Source organism: Mandrillus leucophaeus, unplaced genomic scaffold (genome assembly GCF_000951045.1).
Source record: "Mandrillus leucophaeus isolate KB7577 unplaced genomic scaffold, Mleu.le_1.0 Scaffold402, whole genome shotgun sequence".
Classification (NCBI taxonomy): domain Eukaryota; kingdom Metazoa; phylum Chordata; class Mammalia; order Primates; family Cercopithecidae; genus Mandrillus; species Mandrillus leucophaeus.
In genome coordinates, this window is record NW_012104277.1 from 549,499 (window position 1) to 563,883 (window position 14,385).

General features: G+C 40.8%; 1 protein-coding gene across 1 annotated transcript in view; it reads right to left on the reverse strand.

Moving 5' to 3' along the window:
• SPG11 (spastic paraplegia 11 (autosomal recessive)) overlaps window positions 1–14,385 on the reverse strand; it is a 121,616-nt gene that overhangs the window by 23,303 nt on the left and 83,928 nt on the right. Inside the window, exons 27-30 of the mRNA XM_011992084.1 lie at window positions 12,818–12,925; window positions 9,744–9,906; window positions 6,120–6,334; window positions 4,616–5,357 (exon numbers count right to left, since the gene is read on the reverse strand). Of these exons, the coding sequence (XP_011847474.1) occupies window positions 4,616–5,357; window positions 6,120–6,334; window positions 9,744–9,906; window positions 12,818–12,925 (1,228 nt within the window). The remainder of the gene's footprint in view (window positions 1–4,615; window positions 5,358–6,119; window positions 6,335–9,743; window positions 9,907–12,817; window positions 12,926–14,385) is intronic.

Consider the following 14,385-nt stretch of genomic DNA (forward strand, 5'->3'; position numbering starts at 1 on the left):
AAAAAAAAAAAAAAAAAAAAGAAAAAGCAAGAAGATTTCAACTCACATGAGAAAGACAAGATGCTAGCTAGCATTAAAATGATGCAAAAGTTAAAATCATCTGACAAAGAATTTAAAGCAGCTATAATACAAATGTTCCAATAAGCAATTCTGAATGCTCCTGAGACAAACAGAAAAATGCAAAGTCTCAGCAAAGAAATAGAAGATATGAACAACAAAATGAAAATTTTAGAACTGAAAAATGCAGTTATGTGCTGTATAACAATGTTTCTATCAACAACGGACTGCATATACAACGAGGATCCTGTAAGATTATAATGGAGCTGAAAAATTCCTATCACCTAGTGACATCATAGTCATTGTGACATACCACGATTACTTAATTTTTAAATAAATTTAGTGTAGCCTAAATGTACAGCATTTATAAAGTCTACAGTAATGTACAGCAATATCCTAAGTTTTCACATTTACCACTTAGTGACAACCAGAGCAACTTCTAGTCCTGTAAGCTCCATTAACGTTAAGAGCCCTTTACAAATTGTACTATTTAAAAAAATTTTTTTAGGCCGGGTGCAGTGGCTTACGCCTGTAATCCCAGCACTTTGGGAGGCAGAGGCGGGCAGATCACAAGGTTAAGAGATCGAGACTACCCTGGCTAACACGGTGAAACTCCGTCTCTACTAAAAATTCAAAAAATTAGCCGGGTGTGGTGGTGGGTGCCTGTAGTCCTGCTACTGCGAAGGCTGAGGCAGGAGAATGGAACCCGGCAGGCAGAGCCTGCAGTGAGCCAAGATCTCGCCACTGCACTCCAGTCTGGGCGACAGACTCAGTCTCAAAAAAAAAAAAAAAAAAAAATTTAAATGAAAATCTCCAATTGTTTATTTCCTGAAGCTAAAAAATCTTTATATCATATTTTTTACTGTACCTTTTCTATGTTTAGCTATGTCTAGATACACAAATACTTACCATTATGTTACAATCAACTACAGTACAGTAGCATGCTGTACTGGCTTGTAGCCCAGGAATGATAGGCTATACACCATTTGGCATAGGTGTGTAGAAGTCTATACCACCTAGGTTTGTATAAGTATGCTCTAAGATGTTTGCACAGTGATGAAATCACTCAACAATGCATTTCTCAGAATGTATCCTCATTGTTAATACATGGCTGTAACTGAAATTTTAAAATCATAGAAATAAAATTCAATAACAGAAATTATCCAATCTGAACAACAGAGAGAAAAAAAGTTTTAAAAAAACTGAACTGGCCAGGTGTGGAGGCTCACGCCTGTAATCCCAGCAGTTTGGGAGGCCGAAGCAGGCATATCACGAGGTCAAGAAATTGAGGCCACCCTGGCCGACATGGTGAAACCTTATTTGTACTAAAAATACAAAACTTAGCTGGGTGTGGTGACGTGTGCCTGTAGTCCCAGCTACTTGGGAGGCTGAAGCAGGAGAATCACTTGAACCTGGGAGGCAGAGGTTGCAGCGAGCCAAGATCGCGCCACTGCACTCCAGCCTGGCAACAAAGCGAGACTCCGTCTCAAAAACAAACAAACACACAAACAAAAACTGAACAAAACTTCAAGGAATTATGAGATAATAACAAAAATTATATATTCATATATTTGAAGTTCCAGAAGGAGAGGAGATAGGGTATAGTGCTGAGAAAATAAAAATATTAAAAAAAATTATGGCTGATCACTACCCAAGTTTGGTGAAACACATAAACCTACATATTCAAGAAGCTCAGTAAACCCCAAATATATGAATAAAGCCAAAGAAATACATATCCAGTTACAATATAATCAAACTGCTGAAGACCAACAACAGAAAAAAACACTGACAGCTACCAGAGAAATAAGCACTATTTATATAGATGAACAATGATTCAATTGACTGCCGATTTTTCATCAGACACCATGGAGGCCAAAAGGAAGTGAACAACATTTTCAAGTGCTGAAAGAAAACAACTAATTTTCTTATTTATTTTTTGAGACAGGTTCTCACTTTGTTGCCCAGGCTGGAGTGCAGTGGCATGAACACAGTTCATTGCAGCCTTATCCTCCTGGGCTCAAGCGATACTCGTGCCTTAGCCCCTCAAGTAGCTGGGACTGTAGGCATGCGCCACCACACCTGGCTAATTTTTGTATTTTTTGTAGAGACGGGGTTTTGCCACATTGCCCAGGCTGGTCTTGAACTCCTGAGCTCAACTGATCTGCCTGCCTTAGCCTCCCAAAGTGCTGGAATTACAGGTGTGAGCCACTGCACCTGGCCTGAAAATAACTAATTTTCTATATCCAGCAAAACATCCTTTAGGAATGAAGGTAAGATAGAGACATTCTCAGATGATGAGAAACTGATTATTTCAAAAAAAAAAAAAAAAAAAAAGGCTAGGCGTAGTGGCTCACGCCTGTAACCCCAACACTTTGGGAGGCCAAGGTGGGTTTATTAAAATATATTTTTCGGCTAAGAACAAAAACCTCATTGTTTAATGAGGTTTTCAATGTATGCAGAAGTAATAAAAGGCAAGTAGGATGTAAAGGGAGAAGAGTAAAGTGACCTAAATGGTGGTAAGGTTCCTCCTACATTCCAGCTGAGGTGGTAAAATATTGATTCTAAGTATACTGTGGAAAGTTAAGGATGTACATTGTCATCTCTAAAAAAACCAATTAAACTATACAAAGATATAGTCAAAATCATAATCAATTAAAATGGAAGACTAAAAAATGTTCAAATAACCCAAAAAGCAGAAGAAAAAGTTTCCCTTGAAAATCACAAAATGCTAAAACTCACCCGAGATGAGAAAGATAACCTGAATAGTCTTGTAATTATTTAAGAAACTGAATTTGTGGTTTAAAATCTTCCAAAATGGAAATCTCCAGTCTCAGATAGTTTTACTGGTAAATTCTACTAAGCATTTAAGGAAGAAATAACACCAGTTCTACACAATGTTTTCCAGAGAATCAAAGAGGAGGGAATACTTTCTAACTCATGAAACCAGCATTACCTTGATACAAAAACCAAACAGTAAAAAAAAAGGCTGGGCACGGTGGCTCACGCCTGTAATCACAGCACTTTGGGAGGCCAAGGTGGGCAGACCACTTGAGGTCAGGAGTTCAAGACCAGCCTGGCCAATATGGTGAAACCCCGTCTCTACTAAAAATACAAAAAGTAGCCAAGCGTGGTGGTACACAACTGTAATCCCAGCTACTTGGGAGGCTGAGGCAGGGGAATCACTTGAACCTGGAAGGCGGAGGTTGCACTGATCCGAGATTACGCACTACACTCTGGCCTAGGCAACAGAGTGAGACTCCGTCTCAAAAACAAAAACAGTACCATAAAGAAAATTACAGAATAACATTCCTCATGAACATAAATGTAAAAATCTTTAACAAAACAGCAAATTGATTACAGCAAAAAATCAAAAAGAATAATGCACCAGGCCCAAACTGGATTTATTTAAATGGGGAATTCAAGGCTGGTCCAATATTTAAAAAAATCAGCTAATGTAATCTACTATATTAATAGTCTAAAGAAAAAAAAAACAAAAGAACAAAATAAAAAAAGCAAAAAAAAAAAGAACAAAATCAAAACGAATCAAGAAAAAAAATCCCAACAAAACAGGAATAGAAGGGAACTTTTTCAACATGATAAAGCCTATCTTCAAAAACCTACAGCTAATACCATACTTAATGATGAAAGATCAAATATTTTCCCTTTAAGGTCAGTAAAAAGGTACGGATGTCCTCTCACCACTCCTATCCAACATAGTACTGAAAGGCCTAGTCAGTGCAATAAAGCGAGAGAACAAGAAATAAAAGGCATACAGATTGGAAAGGCAGAAATACTGCAGCTGACACGAATGTCCCTGTAGAAAATCTTGAGCAATCTACAAGAAATCTCCTAGAATAAGCAAGTTTAACAAAGTCATACAGTATAAAGTTAACATAAAGAACACATTTCTGGCTGGGTGCGGTGGCTCATGCCTGTAATCTTGGCACTTTGGGAGGGTGAGATGGGCGAATCACCTGAGGTCAGGAGTTTGAAACCAGCCTGGCCAACATGGTGAAACCAGTCTCTACTAAAAACACAAAAATTAGCCAGGATTGGTGATGGGCACCTCTAATCCCAGCTACTTGGGAGGCTAAGGAAGGAGAATCACTTGAACCCGGGAGGCAGAGGTTGCAGTGAGCTGAGACCACACCATTGCACTCCAGCCTGGGCGACAAGAGTGAAACACTATCTGAAAAAAACAACAAAAACAAACAAACAAAAAAACCCAAAAAGAAAAACAAAAAAAATATTTCTATATACTATCAATGTAAGACTGGAAACGATTAAATTTACAGATGTATAGAATATGTAGAATAAATTTCAGTGAACTAGCTACAAATCAGATAGATTCCCTTTAACTTGAAACATAGCTAGTTTAAAAGACATAGGTCTTTCTATTTCATTGACTAGTTAATTGGCTAGTTTACAGATTACCTGGAAAAAAGTTGTTGTCCCCTTAACTTGGTATAACTATTCTGCCACAAGGGTCCCTTCCTTCTTGGAGACAGTGCTAACAGTGCCATTTAAGACTCTGGGCCGTCTGATCTCTTTCACTTACTGCTGTGGACTCTCCTTAGGGGAATGTCGGGTTCTTCCTCAAGCAGCTCAGCACTTTGTAGGAGAGCATGGATCTCCGGGTGCAGATCCTCCATACTAGCTTCTCCTGAGGCCAGTGCTCTGCAGTGCAATACCAAGGCGACATCTCGATTATAGAAATGAAAATACCGGCATACTCTACTTGCTTCATGCACACAGCCATCATCCAGTAGGCGCCCAATCAAAAAGTTTAGTGACTCCTGCTCTTTCCAATCCAGTCTATTCTCGCATGTCTCTTTGGATGGAAGGCTGTTAAGTTCTAAGTATTTTGATGTGTTCAGAGCAGCCAACTTGGAGAAGGAAAACTCCCTGGCTAAACTATCAAAGGAAAGTTCACCACTAGTTGAGATCTGTCGAGAAAATTTGGGCTCTGTTTCCTCCTGATTTCTTCCAAGAGTGTGCTGGGTGATGCGGCAGAGCCAGATCTGCTTCTCCAGCTCCTCCAGCTTGTCCAAGGGCACTACGTCCTCCTGGGCAAGCCAGTGCCCTGCCAAGGTGAGCAGCAGATGGCGTTCCTCAATGCTGCTCCATCCAGCTGGGTGCTCACATTCCACATGGGCCTGAGTTGAGAAAAAGGACGAAGCTGCTTTGCTTGAAATTGAATGTTTCTTAAAATTCTCATGGCATTTTTTCCAGAAGTCAATTCTTGCTTGTTTTAGTGACCACTGTTCAATGTGTTTTAGAGTCTGCATTTCCTGTGTTATCTGTGAAATTTAACAAAGCAGATTTTAGCCTTTCTTGGATAAAGAAGTATCATAAATGCTCATGTTCCCTAAGTATATCATACTTGTTTGTTTGTTTGGTTTTTTTTTTTCTTTTAAGACAGGGTCTCGGTCTGTCACCCAGGCTGGTGATCACAGCACATTGCAGCCTCAACCTCCTGGACACAAGAGATCCTCCCACCTCAGCCTCCCAGGGAGCTGGGACCATAGGTGTGTGCCACCATGCCTGGCTAATTTTTAATTTTTTGTAGAGACAGGGTCTCCTTATGTTGCCCAGGCTGGTCTTAAACTCCCGGGCTCAAGCAATCCTCCTGCCTTGGCCTCCCAAAGTGCTGGGATTATAGGCATGAGCCACTGCACCTGGCGTTATCATACTTGTTAAAATCAAATCAAATCAGCGAACAGAGATTTGGCTACAGATGACCCTGGATATTTTATCTGGAAAGTTATGGTATGAAAAACAATTCTTGATTGATCTCATGGAATGGGGTTTAAGTGGAATCCCCCTTGTATTTAATTCCATTCAAAGGAAAATAGTTGTAGCATATCCTACAAACTAATGTTGCATTTGCAGTACACATTTCTCAATAATGGGCATTGTAGGCTCATCCATTTCTGAAAGTAATGTGTGTGTCAAAAGTAAAAAAAGCCTTATCTCCTATAAATTATATATCTCATTTGATTTACTGGTTAATGCTGATTTTAAAAGTTAAGATTTTAAATAACTTAAAAGACCAATGATACCTCTTTAATAACCAAGTTGTCCACAGGTAACTCAGCTAATTCTGCTACCCTCCTGGCCAAAGCGAACTGTCCGTCTGTCTGCAGTCTTTCCAAAATAGATTTACATTCATGCTGAAAATTCTCAATGCTGTAGCAGGTAATAATTATATGATTAATGGCTATGGATGTATCCTTCAAAATTTGGCAAAGGACATACAGCTTTTTCACATCTGGACCTGTGGCAAAGAAAAGAGGATATAAACATTTAGTCAATAAAATGCCACTACAGCATTTCAAGAGTAATGCAATATCGGGTGAAAATATACATGTTTAACATAGTAATGTGGTTAAAGGAAAAATAAAAAGCGAGTTTTCTGTTTTTTTGAGATGGAGTCTCACTGTCACCCAGGCTGGAATGCAGTGGTGTGATCTTGGCTCACGGCAACCTCCACCTCCTGGGTTCGAGGGATCCTCCTGCCTTGGCCTCCTGAGTAGTGGGGACTACAGGCGTGCACCACCACATCTGGCTAATTTTTGTACTTTTAGTAGAGATGGGATTTCACCATGTTGTCCAGGCTGCTCTCAACTGTGCCCGGCCAAAAAAAGCTATTTTTCTACTCTGGTTGACTAGCAGAGGAAGCCATAAGGTAGCTCCTGCGTACCAAAGACACCAAAAAAAAATGGTCCAGAAAAATTGTTAGTGGTAAAGTCTGACTGTACTTGCTTGTCATATAGTATGAAGTGTTAGAGATTAATGGCTGGGCGCAGTGGCTCATGCCTGTAATCCCAGCACTTTAGGAGGCAGAAGTGGGTGGATCACTTGAGGTCAGAAAAGACCAGCCTGACCAATACGGTGCAACCCTGTATATACTAAAAATACAAAAATAACCCACTGTGGTGGTACACGCCTGTAATCCCAGCTACATGAGAGGCTGAGGCAGGAGAATCACTTTAACCTGGGAGGCAGAGGTTGCAGTGAGCTGAGATGATGCCATTGTACTCCAGCCTGGGCAACAGAGTGACTCTGTCTCAAAAAAAAAAAAAAGGGTAGAGATTAGCACATGAACTCAATCTACACATCTGGCTTTATATACAGGGCAGAGGTTGGTGGCCTTCAATGTAGCAGAAACACAGTAACCTTGGGAAGATTTTGGTGATTCAGGCTAGTCTCTCTCTTTCTGGATTTATCTCCTACCGTGATCAAATTTGTCTGACTTAGTGGTCATTTGTTCATTCAATGCAGGAATCATGTGGATCAAGACAGAGAACTTGTAGGACAGTTAAATCTCCAGCTGGCCAGTAGCCTAGGCTCTAATGTGGCACACTGTATTCAGAATGAGCATCACTTGCACCTCTAAAATTTATCTACTTACCCCAGGGAGACCTAATTGAGCTCCTCCTGATATCCCTTGGAAATTATTAGTAACACTAAGAATTCTTCGCCAGGTGCAGTGGCTCACGCTTATAATCCCAGCACTTTGGGAGACCAAGGCAAGAGGGATCGCTTGAGGCCAGGAGTTCAAGACCAGCCTGTGCAACATGGTAAGACCTTTGTCTCTATTAAACAAAAACAAAGAATTCTCTGCCAACAATTTATGTGGCTGGGTTTGCGCCCTTTCCCAAACAGTCTAAGTAGAATCTATGTATGTCCTACCGTAAGAGAGGGGCATGAGAAACATTCCACAGGAGGCTATTTCCAATGCCACCTGCTGGGCAGCAGTCTGATTTAGGTAGTTCTGGGGACAGTGAGACATCCTGCACAATAACCACTAACACAGGCATGTTGAGTTTTGCTGGCATCATATAAAACACAGGTTTTTAAAGAACATATTCCCGGCTGGGCACAGTGGTTCATGCTTGTAATCCCAGCACTTTGGGAGGCCGAGGTGTGAGGAGTGCTTGAGCTCAGGAGCTTGGGACTAGCCTGGGCAACATGGCAAAACCCCATTTCTAATAAAAAATACAAAAATTAGCCAGGTGTGGTGGTGTGTGCCTGTAATCCCAGCTACTTAGGAGGTGGAGGTGGGAGGATCGCTTGAGCCTCGGAGGCAGAGGTTGCAGTGAGCTGAGGACGTGCTACTGCACTCCAGCTTGGGTAACAGAGCCAGACTCTGTCTCAAAAAAAAAAAAAGAACATATTCCTGTTCTCTAAGCAAATAAATGTTAAATATCCACACATAGTAACAGTTTCTAAAAATCAGAAAAATTATAGAATAAAAGTATTATAGTCATGTTTAACAATGTAGTAGATCCTTCTAATTATTCAAAGATAGATTATGGCAAACAACAGGAAATTCATTTTTTGAAAAAAATTATAATTACTACAGATCAATGAAAACACCTATATGTTAAAAGGACTTATTTTTGGTCTGCATAGTAACTGATAAGTACCATCTTACATCCATTACATTTCGGAAAAACCCCTTTTTCCTCTTAGTCATCAGATTCACAGCCTGCAACAACTGGTTCTGAGCTCAGGATTCTGTCAGTGTTCTGTGCAAATCTGAGCTCTCCAGTTGAATATCTGTGAGTTTAAATGTGAGAAAATAACCCTAGTAGCCAAACTGTCAGAATATAGTATAAAAGAACAAAATATCATTCAGTAAAAACTTGAAATTATCAAACAAGTGGAAAAGATAATAAAGCAATATTTGTTTGATTCAATCAGCAACAAGTTTAGAGACTGCCAATGTCTCAAGGAAACTAAAAAAAAAAAAAAAAAAAAGCACAATTTGTCTCTGAAACTTTAAAAATGAATTGTGCATTTCTGAAGTAGGGTTTATGACCCTGAGCAATGCTAAGGTTACTTGCCATAGAGAAGATAGTGACAGGGTGTGGGAGTTCAGTCAGGGTGGTGGGAAAAATTGTAGAGGAAAATTATAATAGATAGTTATAGAAAATATTATATAAGGACAATTATATATTAATATAAGAAAAATTATATAATAGTTATAGGAAATAAATAAACACAAACCTTCTTGGAAGGCCAGGCAGTCTGCACAGCTTCAGTGACAGATATGGCTGAAGGCAGCCTTTTTACCTTTAGTTGATAGCAAAAAAGCTAATAACAAGGGAATGTGGAGAAGTTTATCTAAATAGCTTGTTTACTCATGTGGTCCTAAGACCAACCATTCATCAACCGCAGATGCATAATTGCTCTCTACTATCGGCAATGTTAATTACCATCTAATGGTGTTTACTTGAAACCTTTGCCATTTAATCTGTACTAAATAAATGCGAACTTTGCCAGCTTATGAGGCAATGCTCCAGACTCAGAGCAGAGCCCCTTAGCCGGACTGACAGGCCAAGTATCTCAGTCAGTGTACGTCTTGGTCCATCACTAGGTCAGGGTCTGTGGGTTGGACCCCCACAACAGGGTAATGTAGAAGCCAGGCAGGAAGAAATGTGGCTATTTGGTAACTGCTTAGAATGAGATGATTGGATATTATTTATGTTTTATGCTGTTGTATTATTTCTTGAATATTTTAACCACAATTTAAAGTTCTCTGTAACTTCTTTACCCCCAGTTGCACACTGTAAGTTAATGTTACATGCATTTTAATTTCCTAACTACCCCTCTAAAGTATTTTCAAGATTAAGGAAGCTAACTTCTTAATAGCAACTTAACTGTAAAGACTGTCTTACCATCAGAGAAGAGATGCTCTCTTTCAACAAAGAGCTGTAAAAGCTTCCCCAGCTCATATGGGGTCTTACACTGCTGTAGCATAAGCTTCAAAAGGAAACACACCTGATCCTCCAGCCACATAGCAGGGATGACAGGGTGGACCTTTGTGGCTGCTGTGTTAAGCTATAAAAGAAAAAGAGAGGCTTAGGGAAAGGAGTTTCATGAGAATAGCAAATCAAAACCTCCAAATTTGGGAATCTCTAAGGAAGCTAAAATTCCCTCAAAAGCTATTGCCTGTCATAAAGCGGGGGTGCTTACTCAGTTCCTTTCCAAATGGCAGGAACTGGTAATGGGGCTCAGAGGACTGGCAAAAACAAGCCCTCCTCAGCAGCTTTGCACATTGTCTCTTTGTGGAAAGTTCTGGTATAGAGCTGCATGTGTGAAAAAGATGGGCAGGAGTCCTAAAGACTGAATGCTAACTACAGAGTTAATGTAAAATATTCCTACTTAGTGACTGTCAACTTAATAGCCCTCTGAGTTGCTGTGAAATTAATCAGATGTCTCACTTAGCAGCCTCTTTATTTTTATTTTATTTTTTTGAGACGGAGTCTTGCTCTGCTGCCCAGGCTGGAGTATAGTGGTGCAATCTTGGCTCACTGTAACCTCTGCCTCCTGGGTTCAAGTGATTCTCCTGCCTCAGCCTCCCGAGGAGCTGGGATTACAGGTGCACGCCACCACACCCGGCTGATATTTTTGTATTTTTAATAGAGACAGGGTTTCACCATGTTGGTCAGGCTGGTCTCGAACTCCTGACCTGATGATCCGCCTGCCTTGGCCTCCCAAAGTGCTGGGATTACAGGCATGAGCCACCATGCCTGGCCTAGTAGCTTCTTTAAAGAGGGATGTAGGCCTGCCCTTGAATCCAGAGGATTTTAAATTCACATTATAAAAACCACTTAGAAAGACTTGCCTAACATTACTTCGCTAGTTCTACCATTTTGCTTATAGTTTATTCTTGTTGGAGAATGGTCTCAGTTAAGAAGCTTGGATTTACATCATTTCAACTGAATGCTAAAAATATTAATAGGAAGATGAATTCAAGTGGCAGGCTGCATTTCTACAAGTAGGTGTGGCAAAAAATATCTTCTAGGATGCTGCAGGAAAAGGCTGATTTCAGAGGAGTGGTGCTTCCTTACCTGCTGCGGCTGCTGCTGTTGTTTTTCTTTCCTTTGTGTTGGTGAAAAACAGGGTCTCACTATGTTGCCCAGGCTGGTCAAACTCCTGGCCTCAAGCCATTCGCCCGCCTCTGCCTCCCTAAGTGCTGGGATTACAGGTATGATGACTGTGCTTGACAGATGCTTGTTTTGTGACTTCATTCCTGATTTTTACTTTGGCTCTTGCTTCGTATTATTTTTGGAAGACTAATATTTAGTTCTCAGTCACTACAGTTTTGTAGTTCACTCTAGACTTCGTACAACATAACCCCCAAAAATACTGGGCATTTTGGTGGAATAGAAACTTAACTGCTGGGTTTCAAAAAATGTATATATTAATAGGCACCAAAAGCTTATAATTCAGTACCTCTGTGCCTAGTGCTGAGTTAGGCCCTAGTCTTGGCTGAATACTTCCTGTGTACTTCTGAACATACTATAAAAGTCACTCTGAAGGTAAGTTTAATATGCAGGGCTTTTTGGCTGTGATGTAAGTTTTAGAAGACAATATTCCCTTCAATGGAATTCTCAAGACTGCCAAGATCTTAAATTAAGGAATGGTTTATAAAATCATATGTCACATTACTGCTATCTTCTTACCCCTACCTGGAATGAATTTCCTTCTCTACTCTCTCTCCTATGCCCTATGTGGTCCTCCCTGCACATTTCTCATCCTCCTCTCTTAAATTCCAATAGGACTTACCTACTGGTAAGTACAAAGATCATTTTGCTTTTGCAGTATCTCCCTTAATGCAAAGTGTTTAAGGGAATTATTATGAGAAAGAACACTGGTAGTCAGCTCACTAAATTGCTACTATTCCTGCTTAGACACTGTTCCTGAATGTTTTCTATAACCATTCTGACTGGATTTTGATGTTTAGAAGAACAAAAGTTCTATTCTTTTTTAAAAAATATTTCTCTTCTTGATTCTTTATCCTCCTGAGCATCCTTGTTAAAATTAGCTGGGATTAGGGCATTAGTCCTTAGTCTTTAATTACTTGTATACTTAACTCTGTGGTTCTAAGAAAAGGAACTAATGTCAGCAGATGATGGAACTAGTTAAGCTGGTCAGGCAAGAATAAGATACCTGGGAGGTATCCAACGAGCCATAGGAAGAAACAGACTAAGGAAATTAATGTGCCTATTTTCTGTGGTTTCAGAATCCTAGGCATATTCAAATAACTGATTTGGTATTTTCAAATATGTAACTTTCAAATCTTTATTACAGTGAAGACCAATGTGGCCGGACATGGTGGTTCATGTCTGTAATTCCAACACTTTGAGAGGCCAAGGCGGGAGGACTGCTTGAGGCAAGGAGTTCCAAACCAGCCTGGGCAACAAAGCAAGACTTCTTCCCTATAAAAACAATATTAAAAATGATTGGGTGCAGTGGCTCACACCTGTAATCCCAGCACTTCAGGAGGCTGAGGCAGGTGGATTACTTGAGGTCAGGAGTTCGAGACCAGCCTGACCAACATGGTGAAACCCCATCTCTACTAAAAACAAAAAATATTAGCTGGGTGTGGTGGTGGACACCTGTAATCCCAGCTACTCGGGAGGCTGAGGCAGGAGAATCGCTTGAACCTGGCAGGCAGAAGTTATAGTGAGCCGAGATCATGCCACCGTACTCCAGCCTGGGTGACAGAGCCAGACAGTGTCTCAAAAAAGAAAAAAAAAAAAAGATTAAAAATTAGCCATGCTACTTGGGAGGCTGAGGTAGGAGGATCCCTTGAGCCTAGAAGTTCGAGGCTGCAGTGAGCTGTGATCATAGCGGTGTGCCTGAGTAACTGAGTGAGACCAAGTCTTTAAACAAAAACAAAAAAAGGCCATGCATGCCAACCAAGTTCAGATCAGTAAGAAAGAGCACCATAATTCCAACTTACTATTTCAAGGCTCTCCTGAAACTCCAGAAGTTTAGCTTCAGCTTCTTTATAATTCTTGAAGAACATACACAGTTCATACATCTCCATCACCAATAGTAATGGGGAATCCTTTGACAAAGAGTTCGAAAAAAATTACAAAATTTTGAACTCAATATTTTTTCAATGAATAATGCCAAATAAGAGAATGTTAAATATGCTATTAATAAGGCAGGGCATGGTGGCTCATGCCTGTAATGCCAGCACTTTGGGAGGCTGAGGCAGTGGGATCGCCTGAGGCCAGGAGTTCGAGACCACTTTGGCCAACATGATGAAACCCCATCTCTACTTAAAATATAAAAAAGAGCCAGGCATGGTGATGCATGCCTGCAATCCCAGCTACTCCAGGGGCTGAGGCATGAGAATCACTTGAACCTGGGAGGTGGAGGTTGCAATGAGCTAAGACTGTGCCCCTGCATTCCATCCTGGGCGACAGAGTGAGACTCTGTCTCAATAAATAAATAAATAAATAAATAAATAAATAAAATTAGCCAAGTGTGGTGGCATGTGCCTATAGTCCCAGCTACAAGTGAGGGAGGATCACTTGAGACCTGGAGGTCGAAGCTGTAGCTATGATCACATCACCGCACTCCAGCCTGGGCAACAGAGCAAGATTCTGCCTCAAAAAAAAAAAAAAAAAAGGCTATTAGCAATAGCTTCACAGATTAAATCACGTATGTTAAAAAGAAAGTTAAATATATTTTCCTTTTGGAAAAATGATACTCACGCCAGTTACACCTACTCAACAATCCATTCTGTCTATTCTTTTTGAGACGGAGTTTCGTTCTTGTTACCCAGGCTGGAGTGCAATAGCGCGATCTCAGCTCACCGCAACCTCCACCTCCCAGGTTCAAGCCATGCCTCAGCCTCCGGAGTAGCTGGGATTACAGGCATGTGCCGCCACGCCCAGCTAATTTTGTATTTTTAGTAGAGACGAGGTTTCTCCATGTTGGTCAGGCTGGTCTCGAACTCTGGACCTCAGGTGATCCACCCGCCTCTGCCTCCCAAAATGCTGGGATTACAGGCGTGAGCCACTGTGCCTGGCATTCTCTGTCTATTCTATACTTGGCCCACTGCACACGGGCAGGAAGCATTCCACCAGATGGTGCTATGATACCTTTATTATTTTTTAAATTTATTATTTTTTTGAGACACAGCCTCATTCTGTCACCCAGGCTAGAGTGCAGTGGCATGATCACAGCTCACTCACTACAGCCTTGACCTCAGGTGATCCTCCCACCTCAGCTTCTAGAGTAGGTGGGACTAGAGGTACGCGCCGCCATGCCAGGCTAATTTTTGTATTTTTTGTAGAGATGGGGTTTGCCGTGTTGCCCAGGCTGATCTTGAACTCTTGGACTCAACTGATCCATCCACCTAGGCCTCCCAAAGTGCTGACATTACAGGTGTGCGCCAGCATACCCAGGCATAACATTTTAAACACACATACCTGGATAATTAGCTCTACTGACCTACCTTACCCATTGTTGCCTGTGGCACTGATTCATACATTTTATTGTTGTCAGTAGGAGTCG